Genomic DNA, 26,263 nt, shown 5'->3' with positions numbered 1-26,263 from the left:
ATCAACTAAGTTGTCTTTGCCCCACTGGAGAATTACCTGGAGATCGGCATTTAAGGAATTGGTAGCGGATATTCGAGAAAATGAAGCTGAATGAGCAGGGCAAGGTTTCTCAAAATAGAAAGTAGAATGCATTGTTTATGGATAGGATTTCCAGTCAATGGAAGAAGGTCATTAATATACAAGAGGAAAAGAGTGGGGGAAAGAACTGAACTTTGGGGGACACCAGAATTAGTGGAAAAGTTAGAAGACACAGAGCCAGCTACCATCACCCTTAGTGAGCGATCAGAGAGAAAACTGAATAACCAATTACCAAAAACAGTCGGCAAACCATAAGATGGAAGTTTGTTTAGAAGACCATTATACCAAGCACGATCGAAAGCCTTTGAGATGTCAAGAGCAACTGTTTCACCAAACTTTTCCATTGAATTTGTCCATAAATAAGTAAAATAAGCCAGAATACCACCAGTGGATCGACACTGATGGAATCACTACTGGCAATCGTTGATCAGATGAAAGGTTTCTAGGTAGTTTAAGAGTTGGCGGTTAATAGATTTCTCCATTACTTTAGAAAGAGTAGAAATAATTGCAATGGGATGATAATTGGATGGGAGGGACTTGTCACCCTTTTTAGGAACTGGCTGGATATGAGCAAATTTCCAAGCAGAAGGAAAAAACACTTTTGGAATAAGAAAGTGAGAAAAGGCGGCAGAGAATAGGAGTAAGTTCAGGAGCACAGGTTTTGAGAACAAGTGGAGAAATACCATCCGGACCTGGAGCTTTCTTAGCGTCAAGATTTGTCAAAATCCTTCAGACATCCTTTTGACGGAAGACCACAGGAAGCATCAAATGGAGCATGGTGGGAATGGTGGGAGGTGTTTTACCAAGATCATTAATACAGGAGTTGGAAGAAAAATGGCATGCTAGCAGGTCAGCTTTATTCTTGGTTGAAGTGACAACAGAACCAACTGGTTTTGACAGAGGTGGGAGCAGAGATTGGCAAAAGTTGCAGCCAATAGCTTTGGCAAGAGACCAGAATGCTCAGCTACCATTAGGGCAAGAAGCAAGTTTTCTACTCTTACAGGCTATTAAGTTTGCAGAACATACAGGCTATTAAGTTTGCAGATGATCAGGCCATTCTAGCATGTTTTCCTGCTATACTGCAAAAAATAATGAGACAACCAAATAAGAAAACTTTAAAGTATGAAATGAGGATAAACGTGAAAAAAAAAAAAAACAACAAAGGCAATGATGATTGGCAGAAGGGCAATTTCCTTCTGAATTGAGATTGATGGAGAAAGAGTAGAATAGGTAGATCATTTTAGGTATCTTGGGCTGTTATTTACACGACATTTCATGTCAAACAGCGATCCAACCAGTTTTGCAATGGCAAAACAATCTTTCAAAAAAAAAACTTTAATTGAATATACAGAAGATGTCACAGGAAATTAAGAAGATAATAATGACACATATCTGGTCGGTGGTGCTATGTGGAGCTGAGACGTGGATTCTTACAAAGGGAGACAAAAAGAAACTTGAGGCCTTCAAGATGTGGTGCTGGCACAAGATGGAAAAAATTAAATGGACTGAAAAAAGTATCAAATGAGGAAGTATTAGGACATGTCCAAGAACAAAGAAAAATACTAGACAGAATAAGATCAACCAGACTCAAATGGGTGGGATATGTGTTTCGACATGGTGGTTTTCTTCTGGATGCAGTGGAGGGGAGTATATCTGGTATACCTTACACAAATGGCACAGAAGAGAATGAGGTGGAGATGGAGCTCATCATAGGAACAGAACAGTCACAAGACTGAATTACTGGATGGAGGCCTAATTCATCACTGAGTATCTTCTTGGAAGTGAATCACCAAATTACATATTCTACTGAAAGGCTCTAGTACATAAATGTGTAATCTGGTTAGAAATAAATGACAACAGTAAAACAGGACTTGGCTCCTTTACTATGATAACACATATCCCTATGCATTATCACGATACACTCTAGATATATTTGGAAAACAATAACATTCCTGTAATTCCATATTCACCTATTCACACAATTTAGCCCCTACGAGATTTTTATCCCTTTCCAAAACCGAAATCTCAATTTAAAGGTATATTTGACAACAATGATGATATTCTGAAAACAATATGAAACCAGTGATCCATTCTGAAAGAAGAGTTTTAACCATGCTTCAGTAAATGGCAGAATCTCTGAAATAAGGGTATCTGGTTAAAGAAATGGGCTCCTATTCTATTCTGAAGATTTATATATATGACAATAGCCGTGTAAGTAATTATATTTGTATATTACTCAATTATTCTCAAAAGCTTCTGACAGATCCTTCTAAATTAAAACTACATTTCTTAAATTTGTTCTTTTTATAACTTCAAGCATTTTTTTCATCTAGTGTAGGTTAAAAATATATCCAGAAGATTTAAAAAAAAAGAAGATATTCAGAATGCATTTTTATTGTTTTATGAAAAGAAACTTACATATTATTCATATAATTTAATCAACTCATCACTCACTGCAGATGGAGTGAGAATACCAAGGTCTGTGAACAGCAACTTAATGTATGATGGGGGTGTGTAATCCACTCTTGGATGTTCCTTGGAAAGGTCATCTTTAGCATTCACTTTAGATGCTGCATACTGAAACAAAGAATCACAATTGTAAAAATCTTAATCTTTAACATAATTATAGCAAAAGTATAAAAGCGAGAGTTATACCCAATATAAATGAAAATTAGTTTCAAATATTTATATAATTATATTAAATAATTTTTAATCTTAAGAGTAAATAAATCCAATTCAAATGATGAATCATGTGAATGTTTTATATTTTATTAATATTTCTTAACAAAGAAATACTGTTTTGCCAATATATACAAGGGCAGTCAAATAGCACTTAGTACACAAGATTAAGTTTTAAAGGCACCCATGATAAGTTTTATAGCATGACAGAAGGAAAAAATGAGGTAATAATCTGGAGTACAAAAAAAAGCTTATATATCATTATCATCAATTATTCAAATAACATTACTGCAAAACAATAATGTTACCTGAATAGTTTAAATAACTTCTATTGATTTATAACCATTCAGAAATTGAGATAATTACAGCTATAAGGCCAATAACTAATATTAGTATTAGTAGTGGAAAATGATGCAAAGAAAAATCTTAATATGCATCAACAACAAAAAAAAAAAAAAAATCTTCCCACATTACCTGTTCATCTCTTCCAATAATCTTTCTAGACCTTCTTTGAATTTATTCAAACTACTTATTTCCACCACAACAACAATAAATGGAAGTTTGTTCCAACAATCAACTGCTTGCTGGCTGAAAGCACCCTTCCTTCCTTCCTTCCTCATTTTGAATTTAGGAATCCCCCCCCCATGTGCAGTCTGAACAAGAGGAAGAATGCCATTAGTATTGAGCTTGCTCAATCCATTCAAAGCCTTAAACAACTCTCAGATCACCTCGCAGGTACCTAGTCTCCAAATGCTACAATTTTCAAAACTGAAACCCTTCCTAGTAAGACCATCATTTTGTTCTCTTCACCAATTTTGTTGCTCTTCTCTGCATCTGTGTCAGCACATCTACATCCTTCTTAAAATGAGTTCTCCAGACCTACATGCAGTACTCAAGATGTGGCCTAACCAATGCCTTGCACAATGGTATAATCATTTCCTTATCACTGCTAGCAAAGTTCCTACATATATCAGTGACAATACCCCCCACAAGCTATCCTGGCAGCTTGATTGCACTGCTCAAAGAACTTCTTAAATTACTGCACAATTACCTCCAGGACTTTTTCATTTTCCACTAACCCGAGCCTGAGTGTAGAACCACGCAGTTGGTTAACCTGGGATTACTGCTAGCAATTGTCAATGTCAAACTTAGCTGCCATTTCACAGCCTAATTTTTCTAGATTTGTAGCAGTAGCTTACCTTGATTGTTGTCATTAACCAGCATACCTTTGTATCACCTATACACTCAGACGGTGAGCCTATTATATCTTTATCAATAAATACAGAAAACGACAATGGCCCAGCAATGGGTGCTAGGGGACTTAACTAATAACATAAGTCCAGATAACGAAGAGCAATGTCCATTAATAACCACTCTGAGGTTATTAATGGACATTGTAACTTACTTAGTAACTTACTCTTAATGCCACACTGCTCCAATTTATAAAGCAGTCTTTTACCACTCTGTTCTCTCCAACCTAACCATCCCTTTACCCATAGTAGTAACTTACTATTAATGCCACACTGCTCCAACTTATAAAGCAATCTTTTAGGTACAATAGTATCAAAAGCTTTTCTGAATGCCAAGCATATGATCACAACATATTTTGCATCCAGTTTCTTTGGCACTGCATCATAGTATCCAATCAGATTTATCAGACAAGCCCACCCCCCTTAACAAATCCCTGCTCTAAATGCAGTCACAGCAAGGATTGTTTAGAGGCAGGCTTGAAACTGCATTCCTGTCTAGATGGTGCTACATTATTTCTTTACCAGTAACTCTATCATTTTCCCTAAAATTGAAGTTACGCTAATTATGCCACCTTTTGAGCCCCCTTTGTGAATTGGGGATACAATCACACATCTAAAGTCCATAGGGAATCCAAAGATGCTCTCATCCTCCCCTGAATCCAAAGATGCTCTCATAGTTATGGCTAAGGGTTTGCTTACCTCCTTTGCTACTTCCCTTGATATAAATGGATAGATCCCATCCATTGCAAGTGTACTTTTTATATTTGGCTTCAACAATTACCCTTCTCTTTTCTCTCAGTTATTACAAAATCATTTAGCTCCCTGTTAGATTTTGATGAATTCTGGCATTCTCTCCTTAAAGAACTCCTAATATTTGACTGTAGATGCATAGTACCTGTTCAGTTTATCAGCAACCTGAGCAGGTTCATCAACAGTCCATCTCATCAATATCAAGTGGGCCAATATGATTCAACTCTTTCTTTCTGCTGTTTACTAGAGGACAGGTTACTGCCATTGCATCATATAATATCACAAAAGGTTGCCATGATATAATATCATGGCAACTTGTTGTGATGGTTTTCACAATATGAGATATAATTCAAATGATGCCAATTTATCGGTAGTTCAGTATGTATAAACCACAATGCAATTTCATAACCTAGTGAAACTTCCACATAGTTTGAGGCTTTAGCCCAAAAAATTACTTTAGTTCTACTGTTTACATAAATAAAGTCTCTACTCATTTTCTTTGCCAGACTTCCATAATCTACCTTAGATTACCAAACTTCCAGTGTGACTTGATTACAGACTAGTTTACATCTACCACAGGCTTCTGTATCACATGATAACTTATATATATTTCATACATTTTTCTTCTCTGCCACAAGTTACATATTTCATCTGATGTACATTGAGATCTAAGCCTGGAACGGTATTTCTTAGTTGGTATGAAAAGCCCAGTAGCTGCTACAATTACTTCTCTGAATGCTTTCCATTTAGAATTTGCAGTTTTTAAATTCTACACAGTGGGACCATCATCAGATGGTAACATCGTCTTTATTAAATTACGCATCAATGCACCGTGATCACTGCCACCCAGTGGGTCTTTTACCTGCTGATTCTTAATACACGAATTTTCACTGCTGACAATTGTTACCGAGATCAAGATTATTGCTTTTCCTTTTTTTATTTCTCTAACATGCTGCTGTAGGAAATAGTCATCCAATAAATCCAAAAAGTCTTGGTACTGAGTGAATGATGAACCTATAAGTTTCAGTCAACATCTGGAAAATTAAAATCCTCTATTATAAGACATTTTGATTTACTGGCCCACTCCATTTCTCTGTACAGCTGTTATACTCATCACAGTCATTATGCCTATAACACACTCCTACTCTCATTGTTGTTTTTCCAGTGCTTATGTCACATCAAACTAACTCAACATTGCACTGGATCCACCCTTAGATTTAATATGCTTCTTAACTAAAAAAAATAACCCCACCTTCCATGCTGTTCTGTCTGTCCTTTTTTCTACACACTGTACTCCCCATATTCAAATTTAGCATCACTTATGTCTAAGTGAAACCATGTCTCTGTTATCCCTACAATGTCTGCATTTGATGACTAAATCAGTACTTCAAATTCATAAAATTTATTTACAATGTTCCTAGTATTACTGCACATGCAAGTATACATGCACCTGTTCTTACTCTTAATTATCCCAAAACAGCCCATGTATTTTGTTTTACCAATGACAACTCAAAGCAGTTCTTTTAAATCCTTGACACCTTGCTTTCTGGGCCGCTGCATGTTCCAGTAGAAGTAGTGTGAGAATCGCTTTCACCTCAGCCTGCAGCTCTAATTAATGTATTACTAGTGTGTGTGTCTCCCCAAGCCAACAGTCCACTTGACACTACCTTGATAGCAGCAGTAAATATCCTTGCTTGTTTGTTTGTTATTTGGTTTTTAGGAGCATTAGCAACTAAGGCCATATTGCTCCGGGATATGCGGTGGTCATTCCCTGACCTTACTGCATCCTCCGTATTTGGTGGTGACGGCTCGAACCCCGGTCTAATCAAGAAGCATGTGCTACGCACTGCTGCTCCTTCCCACCTGGCTACGGAGGCAGCCTAAATATCCTTGCACTCCTTCTATTGAAGTGTATCTTGTCCCTCTAAGAACAGCCTCTCTTGTTAACAAATTTTTTTGATATTAACTAATAGGAAAAAAAAAATCATATAGTGCAGTGGTACTTAAATCTTATAGACCTCATTATTTTAACATTATTTATTTGGTTATTATTAGGCAGAGGTATGTAAATATAATTTATCTGGAAGCATATTTATATTTATTAAACACTTCGTTTATTTTGAAATTCAAGGTTTTAATTATTTATTTCACATAAAATAAATTTTGAAAGAAAAATTTATTTTACCTTGCTTAAAATATTATTGTTTTTAATAAGTACTTATAATTAATTTCAAGCTTTTTTTTTTTTTTTTTTTTTTTCAGACTTCCTGGACTTTGGAACCCATTTTGAAAATAGGTTATGCATATTTCATTTTTTTCCAAGATCGCTATTAAAACAGCATGTTAAGAAGTTAATATATCATATAAATAGAATGGAAGGGTCAAGGTTCTCTGCAAGCAATAATTCAAAATAGAATCAATCTAGCATTTTTGAATGAAATGTTTACATAATTTGTTTATTTATTGATAAAAAAAAAGAAAAAAAAAAGAGAAAAAATAATAAGATTATATTTTAACATTTCAAATAATGATATTAAACTGATATAAAATATTGTGAATATTTGAAACATTGTGTTTATTTGTGGGGCTTAGAGGGGAACAGGTATCCTGTGTGTTATCAGACACTCAGCCTAAAACACTGATGAATCCAATATCTCTCTATTACAGAAGATTTAGGAGAAGTCCGGTTGGCCTGCCTCCCTAAAATCCACTCATGCACACCTTCTCGATGGTAAGCCCTGTTACGTCACTTAGGTGGCAACGAACCTGTAGAGTGGTTCTCTTCAAGATGCTTGGTCAGCGTGAAGAGGAAAAGACCAAACCCTCCAGCAATGAGAGCACAACAATACAAATGGCCCTCAGTCCCCAGCAGCTTTCACTCTCCCTCTTATGGCAGCGAGAGGATCAGAGTGGAAGCAGAGGGTGCTAAGAATCTCTGGGTACGACCAGGCGGCCATGCACGGAAATTTAACTTGGCCTGTTATAACATACGATCACTCATCGGTGAAGACAGGATATTAGAACTGGAAAAGGAATTAGAAAATGTGAATTGGAATATCATCGGTTTGGCTGAAACAAGAAGAAGAAATGAATCACTTATAAGTTTATCAAGTGGAAATCTGCTGTACACCAATGGAAACAGTGAAAGGAGTGAAGGTGGAGTTGGGTTTCTGGTCCATAAAGATTTTAAAAACAACATTTTGGAATTCAAAAGTACATCACCAAGGGTGTCAAGACTAATATTCAAGATTTCTAAGAGGTACAAGCTAAAGATTATAATGATTTATGCACCAACATTGAGCCATGATGATGAAGAGGTTGAAGAAATGTACACTGAAATTGAGAGTCTTCTAGATGAGCAGAAAACCCACTACACTATTATTATGGGGGACTTCAATGCTAAGGTTGGAAAAAGGCAAAACAGCGCAGAAAGAGGAACTATAGGAAATTTTGGAATTGGTGAAAGACTTGTGGAATTTGCAAAATCTCAAGGACTGTCAGTAATGAACACTTTTTTCAAGAAAAGGATGAACAGAAAGTGGACATGGAAGAGTCCAAATGGATTAACAACTAATGAAATCGACTTCATCCTCACTAACAGAAGATATATTGTGAATGATGTTACCGTCCTGAATAAGGTAAATGTTGGAAGTGATCACAGAATGGTAAGATGTACACTTGATATAGATGTAGGAAAGGAAAGGAAAAAACTGACTCGAGTAAATAATACAAAGTTCTTTGAAATAACAGAGGAGGAGAAAAAGCAGTATGTACTGGAACCTAAGAACAAGTTTGAGCTTCTGCAGACTGCTCGGGACCAAGATATCGACAAGGAATATTACAACTTTCTGAAAGTGATAAAGCCCAAGAAACCTATAGGGAAACAGAAATCCAAAGAAGAAAAAATTAGTCAAGAAACACTTGTCATGATGAACCAAAGATGACAAATGAAGAGCAAGAAAAACACTGACAGGGAGAAAATTGAGTATACTGAGTTATGCAAAGCCATTAGAAAGAGACTCAGAGAGGACATAAGAAGATTTAACACAAGAAAAGTAGAACAAGCATTAAGGGAAAACAAAGGATTTAAATCAGCAGCCATGAGCAGTAATACAGAAAGACAAATGATACTGAAACTGAAGAATAGCGATGGTGTACTTATAAACAACAGAGAAGGCATAATTCAAATAGCAGAAGACTACTATAGAGAATTATACAAGGAGCGAGGGAATGATACCAGCAGTGGGGAAGATGGATTGCAAAGTAGCAACACATACGACATACCCAATATTCTTCCTGATGAGGTAGAACATGCATTGAAGAAAATTAAGAATCGGAAAGCCCCGGGGGAAGATGAAGTTACTGTAGAGTTGTTAAAATTGGGAGGAAGAGACATAACACAAAAACTGGCAAGGCTCTTCACAAAGTGCATTAGAAAAGGTGTGATGCCTAAGCAGTGGAATAATGCAATCATAGTTTTGCTGCATAAGAAAGGAGATAAATCAGAAATTGGAAATTATAGACCAATTAGCTTGTTATCCCATATCTACAAGTTGTTCACAAGGGTCATTACTAACAGATTAGAAAGAATACTTGATGAGAATCAACCGAAAGAGCAAGCTGGCTTTAGGACAGGATTCTCAACTATGGATCACCTTCACGTAATATCACAGCTAATGGAGAAAGCAAATGAATATAAAACACCATTATGCCTGGCATTTGTGGATTATGAAAAGGCGTTTGACTCCATACAGCATAAGGCAATGTTTCGGGCACTGGAAAGACAAGGCATAGATACTCCATATATTATGATTTTGAAGAAAATATATGAGAATGCTACATCCTTTATTAGACTAGACAAAGACAGTAGCAAATTTAAAATCGAGAAAGGAGTTCGACAAGGAGACACAATATCTCCGAAGCTGTTTACTGCTGCCCTTGAGGAAGCTTTCAGAAGATTAGACTGGTGGCAGAAAGGAGTCAATGTGAACGGAGAGTACCTAAACCATTTATGATTTGCAGATGACATTGTGGTCATAAGCCACGATCCCAAAGAATTAGAGGAAAATCTTAATCAGTTATGCACAGTTAGTAAGGATTTTGGACTAAAGATGAATATGGCTAAAACAAAAGTAATGATGAACAAGTATGCCATGGAAAGGGAAATAATGATTGAAGGAGCAGTAATTGAAAAGGTGGAGTCATATACTTATCTGGGACAAGTTATTAGCTGTAATAATGATAAATGGCTGGAAGTCAAGAGAAGAATAAATTTTGGATGGATAGCATTCAGGAAATATAGTCCCATACTGAAGAGCAATATCCCAGTTTGTCTGAAACATAAAATAATGAATCAATGTATACTCCCCACCATGACTTATGGAAGTGAAACTTGGGCACTCACCAAAAGAATGGAAGAGAAGCTAAGAACTACACAGCGAAGAATGGAACGAATTATATTGGGAATCAGACTGTTAGATAAGAAGAGAAACACATGGATTAGGCAGCAAACTCAAGTAAAGGACATTCTTATCAAAACTAAAGAACTAAAATGGTCTTGGGCAGGACACATAGTTCAAAGACATGATGACAGATGGACTAAGAAAATAACAGAATGGTACCCAAGAGGAGCTAGAAGAAAACCTGGAAGACAAAGGCAGAGATGGATAGATGAAATTCATGAGTTTTTGAGTAGTGAATGGATGGCCAGTGCTCAAAACAGAAGGAACTGGAAAGTTGCTGGAGAGGCTTTCATCCTGCAGTGGATTGAAAATGGCTGATGATGATGATGATGATGTTTATTTGTGGCATCATTTAGAATAAAAAAACTGTTATCATTTAAATGTTCAGCAGCTATTTTTTATTTTATTTTTATTTTTTTTAAATCTATACACTCTTCCCAGTAATGAGATTTCTCATTTATGTCTATAATATCTTTACTAAACTATTTCGATTTGTTTTTTAATAAAAATAATTAAACAGCAGAAAAAATATTTACATTGATCTAACATATCAATAAAAGGAATACATGCAGAAATCATTTTTCCAGACAATGTACTACACAACTGGTTATTAAGCTGTTATTAATAAGCTGGTTATTAAGCCATTCATGTGAAGATGTTGCATGTGAGTAAATCTTCAATAGCAACAGGCCTGTTGCTATCGAAAATTTCCAAGTTCCATGTAAAACTCACTCCATGAGTTTTACATTGAATTTTGAAATTTTGCAAAAATGAAAACATTGTATATATTATGTTTTAAAATATTAATTTTTTTCTTATTTTGACTTTACTACCCAATGCTAGAGTAAAATTTTCCAAAATGTATTCATATTTTAAAAATAATTATAAAAAAATTGCAAGAAAATTATTTTCTATACCTATGTGTCATTTGATTCAGTTTTATTAACTTCTGATTCTGAATTCCATATAAATTCTTCAATATGGCTTTTGCAAATTGAAGCTGTCAAGTGGGATCAAGAGATGCAATCTCCTTTGATTTTCAAAACTATTTTCACGATGCTATCTTTTATAAACCGTGTTTATAATTAGTTAGAAAGGGCCCCCCCTCATATTAATTTCTTCGAGGGCATCTACCCAACATCTCAAGCTCTCATAGGCACCCATTAGAACGCTGAGTTGACGCCTAATTTCTAGACACTCAGCACCTGGCACACACAAAGACATCCTCCTTGGCTAGATCAAGTTCTGTTCCAGAGAGTTCGGCAAACATTTCACAAGTTTCACCTTTTTTTAGGCTGTGACACGTTGGAGAATTGCTCCCTCAGTTCTTCCCAGAGTCACAGCACTCCTGCCACTTTGTGCCCATTGCTTTGCTGCTCTAGTCTGGGGCATGATATTTTAAATTAATAAGATCAATAAATTTAATTAATTAATTGTCAATACTACACTATCTAATAGAATCCTAAATGCACTGATGGGTATTATGCTATATATTTTTACATTAGAGCTACCTAGTTACCACAATTAAAAATTTGAATTCCCTACCACTCTCTATACAAAAACAATGGTTGCAAGATTCGAACGAAACAACGGTTTTAAGTATATTAAGTAGTAATTTACAAAAACTCTTATATAAATTAAAAATAACCAGCATAACTAGAACTATAAATCTACTTATAAAGTACAATATAAAATAACAATTACGTAAATAAAATAGCAAACACAACTTTTTCGGAACCTGTGTTATAGGCCAAATGACTCTGATGAGTATAATGAACAACTGAATAGAGAAATAGAGTTTGTCAGTAAATCAGATTGTCTTATAATGGGGGATTTTAATTGCCCAGATATTGACTGGAACTTGTGGGTTGGTCATTCACACACTAGCAAGGCTTAATTGGATTTATTGGATGATTATTTTCTACAGCAGCATGTTCGGGAGGCAATAGAGATCAACGGCTCTTGATCTGAATATCAGTAGTGATTCTTCATACATTAAGAATTCTGCAGATAAAGGAACCACTTGGTGACAGTAATCACAGTGTGCTGATGTGGGATTTACTCAAAGAGGTAACTACCATCTGGGGTAACGGGAAGGGTTTTTGCTTTCATAAAGGTGACTACAGAGGTCTGAGACAGTTTTTAAAGTCTATACAGTGGGACCAACTGATGATGTTACCAACAGCAAATTCTAAATGGGAAGCATTCAGAGAATTAAACTTGGAAGCTACTAGGCTTTTCATACCAACTAAGAAATATTGTTCAAGGTTTAGGCCTAAATGGATGTCAGATAAACTAATGAGATAGGTGGCAGAGAATAAAAATGCATGGGATACATATAAATCAACAGGTGACACAGAAGCCTCTGGTAGATATAAGCTGGTCTGTAATCAAGTACACAAAGGAGGTTAGGTAAGCAAAAGCAGATTACAAGAAATCTTTGGCAAAGGATAAAAAAAAAAAACAGCAGAGTTCTTTACTCATGTAAAACTCTAGAAGGAAAGGAATGAATCAGATTGGTCAACTTGATATCGATGGTTCAACTGTTGATGATCCTGTTCAGGTAGCTGACAAACTGAATGAGTAGATTACATCTATATTCACATATGATGAGCTATTCAGGGAGGGGAATGCCAGAGGTTTATTAAACTCTGGCAGAGTTAAATGATTTTTTAATAACTCAGAGCAAAGTGGGGGAGAAATTATTGAAGATAAACATAAGAAAGGAACCTGGTGGATGGGATATCTATTGAGTTATATCAAAGGAGGCAGCAAAAGAAGTAAGTAAACCCTTAGCAATAATTATGAGAGCTTACTTGGACTCAGGGGAAGTACCCGTGGAGTGGAGAAGTGCAAATGTCACCCCAATTCATAAAGGAGGATCAAAGGGTGACACAAGTAATTACAGACCTGTTTGTTTAAATTCTGTGCCAGGGTAAAATAATGGAGTCACTTGGTTAAAGAAGCTTTGCAGGATCATTTAGGCAAGACCGCAGTTATAGTTCAGGCACAGCATGGGTTTGTTAGGGGGAAGTCTTGTCTGACCAATTTGATTGGATACTATGATGTGGTCACAAAGGAACTGGATGCAAAGAATAATTTTGATATCATATACTTGGATCTTAGGTATGCTTTTGATTCTGTTCCACATGGAAAACTGCTGCATAAATTGGAGCAGTGTGGCATTAAGGGCAAATTTCTGTAATGGATAAAGGGATGGTTGAGTGGGAGAAGATAGAGAGTTGTAATTATTGGTCACTGCTCTTCGTGGACTAATGTTATTAGTGGAGTCCCCAGGGTTCAAAGTTGGGTCCATTGTTGTTTCTGTATTTATTAATGATACTGATGATGGAATCAGACTTAATGTCTAAGTTTACAGATGACACGAAGCTTGGCAGGGTTGTTAATGACACTAATGACAGTATGCTCCTGTAATAGGATCTAGAAAAGTTGAGCCGATGGGCTGAGAGGTGGCAACTGAAGTTTAACCTTGATTGCATATGGGAAGTAGTAATCAGAGAGTAACGTATCAACTGTGTGGTACTACACTGGGGGTGGTAGAAAAAGAAACGGACCTGGGGGTAATTGCACAGTAAGATATGAAGTTGTCTGAGCAGTGCAGACAGTCTGCAAGAGTATCTCATGGTGTCTTGTCAATGATATACAGGAATGTTTATCATGTTTAACCTCTAATGCAAAGCTCCAGCAACTGTTCCCCATTCATTCTTTCTATATTGCTATTCATCCTTTTTTTTTTTTTTTTTTTGCCAGACAGTGCTTGGCAAAGACAGACTTCTGTAGCTGCTGCAAGCCAATAAGTTTTCATTGAAATTTTATTGTATTTTTGATTAGTTAGTGTATTAATTTGTGTTTTAAAAATAGATTAAATAGGTTTAGTGGCATTCATTAGCTTATTTTTTAAATTTAGCTAGTGATTTTTTAAGTTACAACTCGCTACTCCTATCACTATTGTAGCAGTGTTTTAGGCAGGTATACTGTAGCGTAACCAGTAGCTCAGAAGAACAGTAAGGGTTTGAATTGTAATAATTAAGTATTTTGAAGGGTTTAATCACTTCTTGGGCATATATCTGTTGTATATTTTGATTAGTTAATGTATTAATTTGTGTTTTACAAATAGATTAAATAGGCTTAGTAGCATTCATTAGTGTATTTTTTAAAATTTAGCTAGTGACTTTGTAAGTTGCAACTCACTTGGTGTTTTGCTGGAATTCCATAGCACAGAAGAATAGTAGGGTTTTAACTGTAATAAATAGGTATTTTGAAGGTTTTAATAAATTTTTGAGCATATATCTTTTGTATTTAGCTAAGGATATAACTAATTTAGCATTGTGATCGCTACGATATAGTGTAACTTGATAACGTTTATCTCAAATTTGAGATATACTTAAAACTTAAAACTACTTAAAACTATATAGCGAAATACGTATTACTACATTAGCTTAGTTTGGTATTGTATAGTAAATAAAATTGATTAAATTTATTAACCTTATTAATTTTCATTGTTAATTAATTAAATTGCATTTAAACGGAAATCATGCCCCAGACTAGAGCAGCAAAGCAACATGCACAAAGTAGCAGGAGTGCTGTGACTTGTGGGAGAACTGCAGGGGGCAATTCTCCAACGTATCACAGTCTTAAGAAATTTGCAACTTGTGATATGTTTGCAGACCTTTCTGGGATGGGACATGATGTTGCCAAGGGGGATGCCTTTGTGTGTGCTCGATGTTAGCAATCTGAAGAAGTTAGGCACCAACTCAGCTTTGTTATTGGCCTTTATGAGAGCTTGAAGGACAGGGTAGATGCCCTCAAAGGACTCACATTGGGGGACCCATCAAGCTCTCAGCTGCCCACATCAATGCCAGAGCTTGCATTTGATCATCTGGCAACACAGCGGCAACCTTCAGGACAGAATGCGCTGGTCCCACAGGAGCTAGTCATTGTCAGTAACTCTATTGTCAAGGAGACGGGAAATATATTGTGCAAAAGGTATAGGTGGAATAGGAGCAGGGTACTTTGGCTGGGGGCAAAAGTTGATGACATTTAGAGCAGATATCATTTTTTAAGGACACAAAGGGTGATATTTTTGTACACATCAGCACCAATGACACTAAGAGTAGATCTGTGAACTTATTTAGCAAGTACAGGAATTTTCAGCAAGAATTTTTAGCAAGTACAGGAAAAATCCAAGTTGAAAAATGTCATGAGTTAGGGTTAAATTTGAAAGTGTCTGCAATTCTGCCCAGACATGATAGGAGGGAGTATATGATGAGAGCCTTGACAATCAATTCGGCCCTGGAGAGATTGTGCAAGGCTCATGGGGTAGAATTTTTCTCAGCATGGTCTGTGCTTGTTAACAGGAGAGATTGTTTCTACAAGGATGGGATACATTTAAATAGAAAGGGTGGAAGAATATTTGCTGATGCTATCGAGGCAGTGTTAAGTTTGTTGGAAAACTGCTAGCTTGGGGGAAATTCACAGACTAATAGATTAACGGTAGCCACAGGCAGAGGTGAAAGTGATTCTTGCACTACTTCTACTGGAATGAGCAGCAGCCTGCAAAGCGAAGTACTAGGGATTTCAAGGGCTGCTGGGAGTCATCACAGAACAAGTAAATACATGGGTTGTGTTAGAGTAACTAAGAGTAAGAATAGGCGTATGTATACTTGCATGTACACCAATGCTTCGAGTATAGAAATCAAATTTGATGACTTTGAAGTGCTGGTCAAGACATCAAAAGTAGATATTGTTGGGATATCAGAGATGTGGTACCAAATGGATATAAGCAGTGCAGAATTGGAATTTGGTGAGTACAATGTGTACAGAAAGGATACACAGAACAGGAAGGAAGGTGGAGTTATGCTGTTAGTTAAGAAACACAAAATCTAAGAAAGTGCATCCAATTGACATTGGTGGACAATGCAATGTTGTCAGTGTGGTGTGACATAAGAACTGAGAACGGGAAAATGAGAGTAGGTGTGTCTTATAGGCCTAATGAATCTGATGAGTATAATGAGCAATTGTGCAGACAAATAGAGTGGGCCATTGTATTATAATGGGGAATTTTAACTTTACAGATATTGACTGGAACTTGTGGATTGGTCCCTCACACACTAGCAAGACTTTTGTGAATTTATCGTATGACTGTTTTCTTCAGAAATATGTCCGAGAGGCAACCAAAGGGAGTAATACTCTTGATCTGATTATCATCAGTGATTCTTCATGAGTTAAGAATCTGCAGATAAAGGAACCACTAGGTGGAAATGATCAGAGTGTACTGATGTGGGATTTACTCAAAGATGTAACTACCATCAGGGTTAAAAGGAGGGTTTTTACTTTCATATAGGTGACTACAGAGGTCTGAGAGAGTTTTTAAATTCTATACAGTGTGATCAACTGATGATGTTACCAAGGGTGGATTCTAAATGGGAGGCCTTCGGGGAATTAATCTTGGAAGGTACTAGGCTTTTCATACCAACTAAGAAATACTGTTCAAGGTTTAGGCCTAAATGGATATCAGATGAATTAATGTGGCTCGTGGCAGAAAAGAGAATGCATGGGATGCATATAAATTATCAGGTGACAGAGAAGCCTACAGCAGATATAAACTAGTCTGTAATCAAGTTACAAAGGAGATTAGGCAAGCGAAGGCAGATTATGAGAAATTTTTGGCAAAGGATGCAAAGAAAACAGTAAAGAGTTCTTTACTTATGTAAACTCTAGAAGGAAAGGAATGAATCAGATTGATCCACTTAACATAGATGGTTTGACTATTGATGATCATGCTCAGATACCTGAAAAACTGAATGAGTATTTTGCATCTACATTTGCACATGAGGAGATATTCAAGGAGGGGAATGCCAGAAGTTTATCAAACTCGAACAGGAAGCTACATGATTTTGTAATAACTGAGAGCAAAGTGAAGAAGAAATTGTTGAAGTTAAGCATAAGGAAGGCACCTGGGATGGATGGAATCTCTCCAGTTATATTAAAGGAGGCAGCAAAGGAAGTAAGCAAACCCTTAGCCATAATTATGAAATTTTCCTTGGACTTGGGGGGGGGGAAGTACCCGTGGATTGTAAATGTGCAAATCTTTCCCCAATTCACATAGGGGCATCATAGGGTAACACAAGTAATTAGAGACCTGTTAGGATGATTTCTGTTCCAGGGAAAATAATGGAGTCACCAGTTAAGGAAGCAATGCAAGATCATCTAGACAAGACTGCAGTTATAGTTCAGACATAACATGGGTTTGTTAAGGGGAAGTCTTGTCTGACAAATTTGATTGGATACTATGATGTAGTGACAAAGGAATTGGATTCAAAGAATAATTTTGATATCATATACTTGGATTTTAGGAAAGCTTTTGTTACCATGGCACATGGAAGATTATTGTACAAATTGGAGCAGCATGGCAGTAATGGCAAGTTGGTACAATGGATGAAAGGATGGTTGAGTGGGAGAAGGCAGAGAGTGGTTATCAATGGACACTGATTTTCATGGACTAATGTCAAGCATGAGTCCAGCAGGGTTTTGTGCTGGGCCCTTGTTGTTTTCGGTATATATCATGATATTGATGAAGGTATATCAGGGTTAAAGTCTAAGTTTGCAGACGATAGAAGGTCGCAGGGTTGTTAATGCCAGTACACTACTGCAACAGTTGAGCAGATGGACTGAGAAGAGGCAACTGAAGTTTAACATTGACAAATGTAAAGTACTGCATATGGGTAGCAGTAACCCCAGAGTACTGTATCAACTGGGTGGTACTACATTCAGGGTAGTTGAGAATGAAAAGGTGGTAATTGTGCCATCAGATATGATGAAAAGGGGGTAATTGTGCAGTCAGATATGAAGTTTTCTGAACAGTGCAAAAAGGCTGCAAGAGTAGCTCATTGTGTTTTGTATAAGGCAATGGTCAGGCCAGACCTTGAGTACTGTACACAGGTCTCATTTTAGGAAGGATGTAGAGCTGCTGGAATGAGTACAAAGAAGGGCAAAGCAATTAATGAGTGGAACAAAGGGTTGCTCTTACCAAGAAAGGCTTAATTTCTGCAAACTGCAGCTTCTGGAGACTAGGTACCCGCCAGGTGTTCTTATCGAGGTGTGAATGGATAAGTGAAATGGGAAGGATGTTTTTTTTTTTTTGGCTGATGCTATATAAGCTCGCTTTCTTGCATCAAATGCCCTGCTAATGATAATGCTATAATACAGTTTGAGTCACATCTTTTGCAGTTGAAGGCATCATAGCAAGATCCAATATTCCATATATTTTGAGGATATAACTCTAATAGTTTTTCTAGACAAGCTGCTCTGAAACTCAACTGGACCAAATATTTTGGTAACTCTGTAGGAGGCATCTAGTTCAGATAGTGAATAATATCATTGCCTCTAATCTGCTAACTAGTGATTAAAGGGGAAGCTAATTATAGAATATATAGGGGAGGAATCATCAACAGCATATTAAGTCATGGAACTGAGTATATTCTTGCTGTGTGTATGCCATATCCAAAATTTTTATTAAGTAATACTACAATTAATAAATAATACAGGGATTACCTATTTAACTTCCCCAAACCATCAGCCTCAACCACCCATGAAGGCAACCTCTTCCAGAAATTAACAACTCACTTGCTAAAAGAAACCTAAGTCTAAATCAATTCCACCATTATTTGAATTTATGGCTCCCAAGTTCAGGAATCATTTAAAACAGCAAAAATTTCATCTTATTCATTTTACTTTCTCTTCTCAGAGCTTTATATACCTCAATTAAGTTTTCTCTAAGGTGCCTATTAACTAAAGCCCATAGCCATATATTCAGTCTTTCCTCATATGGATGTCCCTTTGACAATCTCACCAGGTGCACTGCCCATCTTTGAACACTTTAAAGATGTTCCATGTCTTTTGTTTAGATACAGTCTCCATACTTGAACACAGTATTCAAAGTGAAGTTTCCCAATTACTTATACAGTAAACCCCCGCTATTCGCAAGGGTTACGTTCCTGAGAAATTCCGTGAATACCGAAAACGCGAATACTGAGTTATGGCTCCCATAGTAATAAAAGGGTTCAGTTCCAAAGTATGAAATATATAAGAAAAAAAAATTAGTCTAAAATTTTGTCTACGTATGTATTACATGTACCTTCATAATATGATTATGTACATAGACAGTACATAGTAAAATACAAGCATAAGTCATCGAAATGAAAATAAGAAACAATTTAATATTAAATGTAATATTTATTAGAAATTTCAAACAAATCTTTCAAACCAGCACCTTTGCTAGCTAAAAAACTTATCCTGCCAGTGCTATCACCAGTTTCTCTAAAGTGTTGATAAAGGTGTTTTGCCTTTTCACGAATGATAAGTGAACTTAACAGAATTTTATTTTGAGTTCGGTCTTCTATCCACAGATTTAAAGCTTTTTCCATTTTTTCCAATTTAACATCACGAGTTACAGAGCAAATTTTTGAAGCAATTAGTGCATTTTCACGGACACTATGGCAGATTTTTTCTTTGGATTTCTTGATTGATCGTACTGTTGACTCATTGATTTTATAATGTTTTGCCACTGACAAGACACTTTCACCATTAGAAATTTTGTCTAATAACTCAATTTTTCTCGCTAATGTCATACTCCTTCTTTGATCTTTTCACAATTCCCTTGTTATTCGTAGCCATATTTTTGTAGGGGTTAGAAAAGAACTTGTCCACAATAAAGTCACTTTTTTTACCGTTAACACACTCAAAAAAGTCTGTTTACATTAACACATTGCAAAACAGTAGATTTTTCACTTTTGTAAGCATATCAATTTATAAATTGATAAATTTACTCAATTTATAAGCATTTAAAAGCAAACGATGAAACCTTCCACAAGCGCATAAGACATACTGAATAAGGAATAGATGGAAATATCCACACTCGCGATTTTGTCACCCCTCTCCCCCCCCCCCCCCCACTGAGCACTGTTTTGACCATGAAAGATGATTTTAGCCACGCCCATGTTTTTTTATGGCGAAAAATATTCATAACACTTTAAAATTCACATTTTTTAAGGTTCCATTTCATATTAAATCAGCGACCGCGAATACAGATACTGCAAATAGCAAGGGTTTACTGTACAGTGTGATTATGACATCCCTATTTCTAATAAAAAAAAAAATTGAATAAATCATCAATGGGACACCATGGGCCTTCCTTGCTGCCTGTCTACACTGCTTGGAGAACTTCACGTCTAAATATATCACAACTTATTTTATCATCATCAGCTGTTTGCAATCCATTGCAGGATGAAGGCCTCACCAGCAACTTTCCAGTTTTTTTTGTTTTGTGCAATGGCCATACTACCCACGAACACATGAATTTCATCTGTCAAACTCCGTTGTTGTCTTCAAGGTTTACTTTTATTTCCTCTTGGATACCATTCTGTTATTTTCTTAGTCCATCTGTCATCATGGCTTCAAGCTATGTGTCCTGCCCAAGTCCATTTCAGTTCTTTAGTTTTGATAAGAATGTCCTTTATTTGTGTTTGCTGCCTAATCCCTGTGTTTTTCTTCTTATCTAACAGTCTGATTCCTAATATAATTCATTCCATTCTTTTGGTGAGTGCCCAAGTTTCACTTCCATGAGTCATGGTGGAGAGTATACACCGATGAGCCAAAACATTATGACCAGTGAGTTGTTATGCAAATAGAAGCAACTGCAGGTGAACTATGGCATGTGTGTGGGTCGCGACACGGTACAAAAAACACCTGATACTGAGCTCCATTATCCAATGTTACTCTTGTTCTTCAGATGGGAAAGGCAGCAGACTTAAGCGAGTATGACAAAGGCCAAATTATAATGGCCAGACGACTGGGTGAGAGCACATCCGAAACAGCATGGCTGGTGGGTTGCTCACGGTCAGCCGTGGTTAGTACTTACAGAGTGTGGTCAAAGGAGGGAAAACCCACGAACTGTCGGTGAGGTGTTGGACGACCACGGCTCACTGATGCTCAAGGTGAGTGAAGGCTCTCGTGGATGGTACGTGGCAACAGAAGGGCGACTGAGGCGCAACTCGCTGGTAATTGGAACGTTGGTGATGGGGGTAATGTTTCACAACACACAGTACATCGAAACCTGCTGAAAATGGGGCTGCGTAGCTGCAGGCCACTCTGAGTGTCCATGCTAACCACAGTTCACTGGTGACAGTGCCTACAATGGGCACCCGAGCATCGAAACTGGACCTTGAGTGATTGGAAGAAAGTCATCTGCTCCGATGAATCACATTTCCTGTTGCACCATGTGGATGGCTGGGTATGTGTGCACTGTTTACCTAGGATAGTGATGGTGCCTGTTTGCACCGTTGGATGAAAACAAGCCGGCGGCGGCTGTGCAATGCTTAAGGCGATGTTCTGCTGGGATACCCTGGGTCCAGTCATCCATGTGCCGGGCACTCTGATGTCTACCACCTACCTACACATCATTGCTGATCAGGTACATGGCAACAGTCTTCCCCTCTGGCGGTGCCATCTTTCAGCAGGATGATGCACCAGGCCGCACCGCCCGGATTGTTCGGGACTGGTTCGCGGAACATGAGGAAGACTTCTAGGTATTGCCCTGGCCTCCCAATTCCCCAGACATCAATCCCATCGAGCATCTGTGGTTTGTGTTGGAACAGCAACTCCGATCTGCGGCGTTTCAACCACGGACCTTACAGGAGTTAAAGGATCTGCTGGTTACGTGCAGATCCTTTAACTGTTGATACCAGATACCACAAGACTCATTTAGAAATCTTGTAGCATCCATGCCTCACTGGGTACGAGCTGTTTTGGCTGCACGTGGAGGACAAACATCATATTACGTAGGTTGTCATAATGTTTTTGCTCATCGGTGTACAATTCATTAGTTTGTTTTAGACAAATGGGATATTGCTCCTCAGTATGTGACTATATTACTTGAATGCAATCCATCTGAAATTTATCCTTCTCTTGACTTCCAGCCATTTATCATTATTACAGCTAATCACTTGGCTCAGATAAGTACACGAATCCACCTTTTCAATTACTGCTCCTTCACTGATTATATCCCTTCCTATGGCATACTTGTTCATCATTACTTTTGTTTTAACCATATTCATCTTTATTCCGAAATTTTTACTAACTCTGCATAATTGATTAAGATTTTCCTCTAATTCTTTGGGATCATGGCTTATGATCACAATGTCATCTGCAAATAATAAATGGTTTAGATACTCTCCATTCACATTGACTCCTTTCTGGGAACAGTCTAATCTCCTGATAGCTTTCTCAAGGGCGGCAGTAAACAACTTCAAAGATATTGTGTCTCCTTGTCAAACTCCTTTGTCAATTTTAAATTTGCTACTGTCTTGTCTTTGTGTAGTCTAATAAAGGAGGTAGCGTTCTCATATATTTTCTTCAAAATCATAACATATGGGGTATCTATGCCTTGTCTTTCCAGTGCCAGAAACATTGCCTTAGGCTGTATGGAGTCAAATGTCTTTTCATAATCCACAAATGCCAGGCATAATGGTGTTTTAAATTCATTTGCTTTCTCGATTAGCTGTGATATTACGTGGAGGTGATCCATAGTTGAGACTCCTGTCTTAAAGCCAGCTTGCTCTTTCAGTTGATACTCATCAAGTATCCTTTGTAATCTGTTAGTAATTACCCTTGTGAATGATTTGTAGATGTGGGACAAGCTAATTGGCCTATAATTTCCAATTTCTGATTTAACTCCTTTCTTATGCAGCAAAATTATGATTGCATTATTCCACTCCTTAGGCATCACACCGTTCCTAATGTATTTTGTGAAGAGCCTTGCCAGTTTCTGTGTTATGTCTCTTCCTCCCAATTTTAACATCTCTACAATAACTTTACCTTCATCCAGAGCTTTCTGATTCTTCATTTTCTTCAATGCATGTTCTACCTCATCAGGAAGGATATTGGGTATGTTGTATGTGTTGCTAATTTGTGATCCATCTTCCCCACTGCTAGCATCATTCCCTCGCTCCTTATATAATTCTTTATAGTAGTCTTCTGCTATTTGAATTATGGCTTCTCTGCTATTTATAAGTACATTATCACTATTCTTTAGTTTCAGTATCATTTGTCTTTCTGTATTACTTTCTGATTTAAGTTCCTTGTTTTCCCTTAATGCTTGTTCTACTTTTCTTGTATTAAATGTTATGTCCTCTCTCAAGTCTCTTACTAATCTCCTTTGCATAACTCTGTACACTCAATTTTGTCCATGTCAGTGTTTATCTTGCTCTTTGTTTGTCATCTTTGGTTCATCATGACAAGTGTTTCTTGACTAATTTTTTCTTCTTTAGATTTCTTTTTACCTATAGGTTTCTTGGGCTTTATCACTTTCAGAAAGTTGTTGTATTCCTCGTCGATATCTTGGTCCAAAAAAGGTCTGCAGAAGCTCAAACTTGTTCTTAAGTTCCAGTACATACCGCTTTTTCTCCTATTCTGTTATCTCAAAGACCATCATATTATTTACTCGAGTCAGTTTTTTCCTTTCATTTCTTAAGTCTATATCAAGCACATCTTACCATTCTGTGATCACTTCCAACATTTACCTTGTTCAGGACGGCAACATAATTCACAATATATCTTCTGTTAGCGAAGATGAAGAAGTTGATTTCATTAGTTGTTAATCCATTTGGGCTCTTCCGTGTCCACTTTTTTTTTTTGCTCACCCTTTTCTTGAAAAAAAAAAGTGTTCATTACTGACATTCCTTCCATGAGATTCTACAAATTCCACAAGTCTTTCACCTCTTTCACCAATTCCAAAATTTCCTAGTTTCGCTTTCTGCACTGTTTTGTCTCTTTCCAACCTTAGCATTGAAGTCCCCCATAATAATGGCGTAGTGAGTTTTCTGTTCATCTAGAAGTCTTTTAATTTCGGTGTACATTTCTTCAACCTCTTTTTCATCATAGCTCAATGTTAGTGCATAAATCATTATAACCTTTAGTTTGTACCTCTTAGAAATCCTAAGAAGCAATTTTGACAACCTTGGTGATGTACCTTTGAATTCCAAAATGTTGTTTTTTATATCTTTATGGACCAGAAAGCCAACTCCACCTTGGCTCTTTTCACTGTTTCCATTGGTGTACAGCAGATTTCCACTTGATAAACTTATAAGTGATTCAGTTCTTCTTGTTTCAGGCAAACTGATGATATTCCAATTCACATTTTCTAATTCCTTTTCCAGCTCTAATATCCTAACTTCTTTTAATTCAACATCACCTGTTTTAATTCAACCTCATCTCACAAATTGTATAACTTATTTTGAGGTTTTATTTTATTTTATTTTATTAATAACAGGATACACAACAGGTAACCATTAACAGTGTATCTGAGATCAGAACAATAAGCATAATAACAATAATATGAACTCCAACAGGAAGATAAACATTGATATAGATTCAAACATTAAAATCATATGTACAAAAGAGGATTGCATTAAGTTAAGTTACCGGTAATACAAGTAATAATTAATCAGTTAGAGAATAGAAAAATAATAAAACACATAATACTAATAAACTACAATAAGTAGATCAGAGCTTTGCAGTTTAAGAGAAGAGGCAAACTTGTGGATGGAGTTCATCAGTGATTGGAAGTTGTCAAAGAAGTCAATGAGAGAGTCATTTGCTGATTCTATTCAGTGGACTGAACTTCATAAAGTCCATGGTGGCAGAGTCAAGGCGAAACGGTGTAAGGTTCCTGACTTGTCTACAAGGAGCATTGAAGTTGATTTTGCTAAGGATATCAGATGCTTCATAAGTTCCAGTGGTTACTTTGGCTAGAAGGGTGATGTCAGCAGTAACTCTTCTGGTGCACAGAGGCCACAGATGAAAGTAATCACATAGCGATTCATAATACACTGAGTGATAGAATAGAGGATTGCAGTACGTAAGGTAACGGACAAACTTTTTTTGGACTGCTTCAATTTTGTTGGTTAAAATCTTCATGTGAGGATTCCAGATGGGTGAACTGAATTCAAGGATTGGCAGAACAATAGTTTTATAAAGGATAACCACATATCTGTAGTTTTTGAACTTGTATGTGTTCCGTTTGATGAATCCCAGTGTTTTGAATGCTTTGCTGGTGATTTTAAGGACATGAGCATCGAATTTAGCACTGCTGGAGAAGAGAATCCCCAAGTCGTTAACTTGGTCACACCTTTCGATGATCACAGAGTTAATACTGTACTCCGTATTTATTAGTTGTGGAGATCTGCCAGATGAGAAAGAGATTACTTTGCACTTCGAGGGGTTAGCAGACAAGCCATTCAGAGATAGCCACAGAGAGAAGTTATTGAGAGCACATTGAAGCTGTTGAGAATCGGTAATCTCCTTCATTGCTGAGCAGATCTTAAGATCATCTGCACAGAGAGCAACTTGAACATTGGATGTGTAGATGAAAGAAGGAAGATCATTTACGAAAACAATGAAGAGAAGAGGACCTAAGGGGGAGCCTTGTGGTACTCCACTTAGTGGTATAAAACAGTCTGAGTTCACTTGATGATGATAACGCTCAAGGAACGATGCGTAATATAGCTGTGTAGCCATTTTTTTTTTTTTTTTTTTTTTATGAGAACCCCAAACACGAGAGGTATTATAACCTATAGTACTTAGTACCGTGCTTGGGTTGGAGGTTGAGAAGACGAAAGAAGATATTTGTTGACATTGGACTTGAACTTCTGTAGATTGTAATTTTCAGGAAATACGTATGCAGGAAGGTTGTTCCAGAAAACGGCAGTTGAATGAATAAATGAGGAAGATGAAAAGTTGGTTCTGTGGGTTTGAAGTTGGACAGTAAATGGATGTTGACTGGTGGCGGCACGTGTTCGGACTGTTTTGAAAGAGAGAGCGGGAATTATAGAAGCCAATTCAGAAGAACAGTGCCCATGGAAGTATCTGTAGAAGAGGCATGCAGCAGAAACAGTGCGTCTATGAGACAGCGAGTGGAGAGACTCTGTTAGAGATGAATCATTAATTAACCTAACTGCCCTCTTCTGA

General features: G+C 37.0%; 1 protein-coding gene across 1 annotated transcript in view; it reads right to left on the bottom strand.

Moving 5' to 3' along the window:
- Positions 1 to 2,451: 2,451 nt before the first annotated feature.
- eIF2Balpha (eukaryotic translation initiation factor 2B subunit alpha) overlaps positions 2,452 to 26,263 on the bottom strand; it is a 168,881-nt gene continuing 145,069 nt past the window's right edge. Inside the window, exon 10 of the mRNA XM_090373526.1 lies at positions 2,452 to 2,655. Coding sequence (XP_090229652.1) covers positions 2,500 to 2,655 — 156 coding nt within the window. The 3' untranslated portion in view covers positions 2,452 to 2,499. The remainder of the gene's footprint in view (positions 2,656 to 26,263) is intronic.

This window comes from Mastigoproctus giganteus, chromosome 5, assembly GCF_048544385.1.
Source record: "Mastigoproctus giganteus isolate SK-2022 chromosome 5, ASM4854438v1, whole genome shotgun sequence".
Classification (NCBI taxonomy): Eukaryota; Metazoa; Arthropoda; class Arachnida; order Uropygi; family Thelyphonidae; genus Mastigoproctus; species Mastigoproctus giganteus.
Note: the sequence above shows the minus strand (reverse complement) of the source record. Positions and strands in the feature narration are given on the sequence as shown.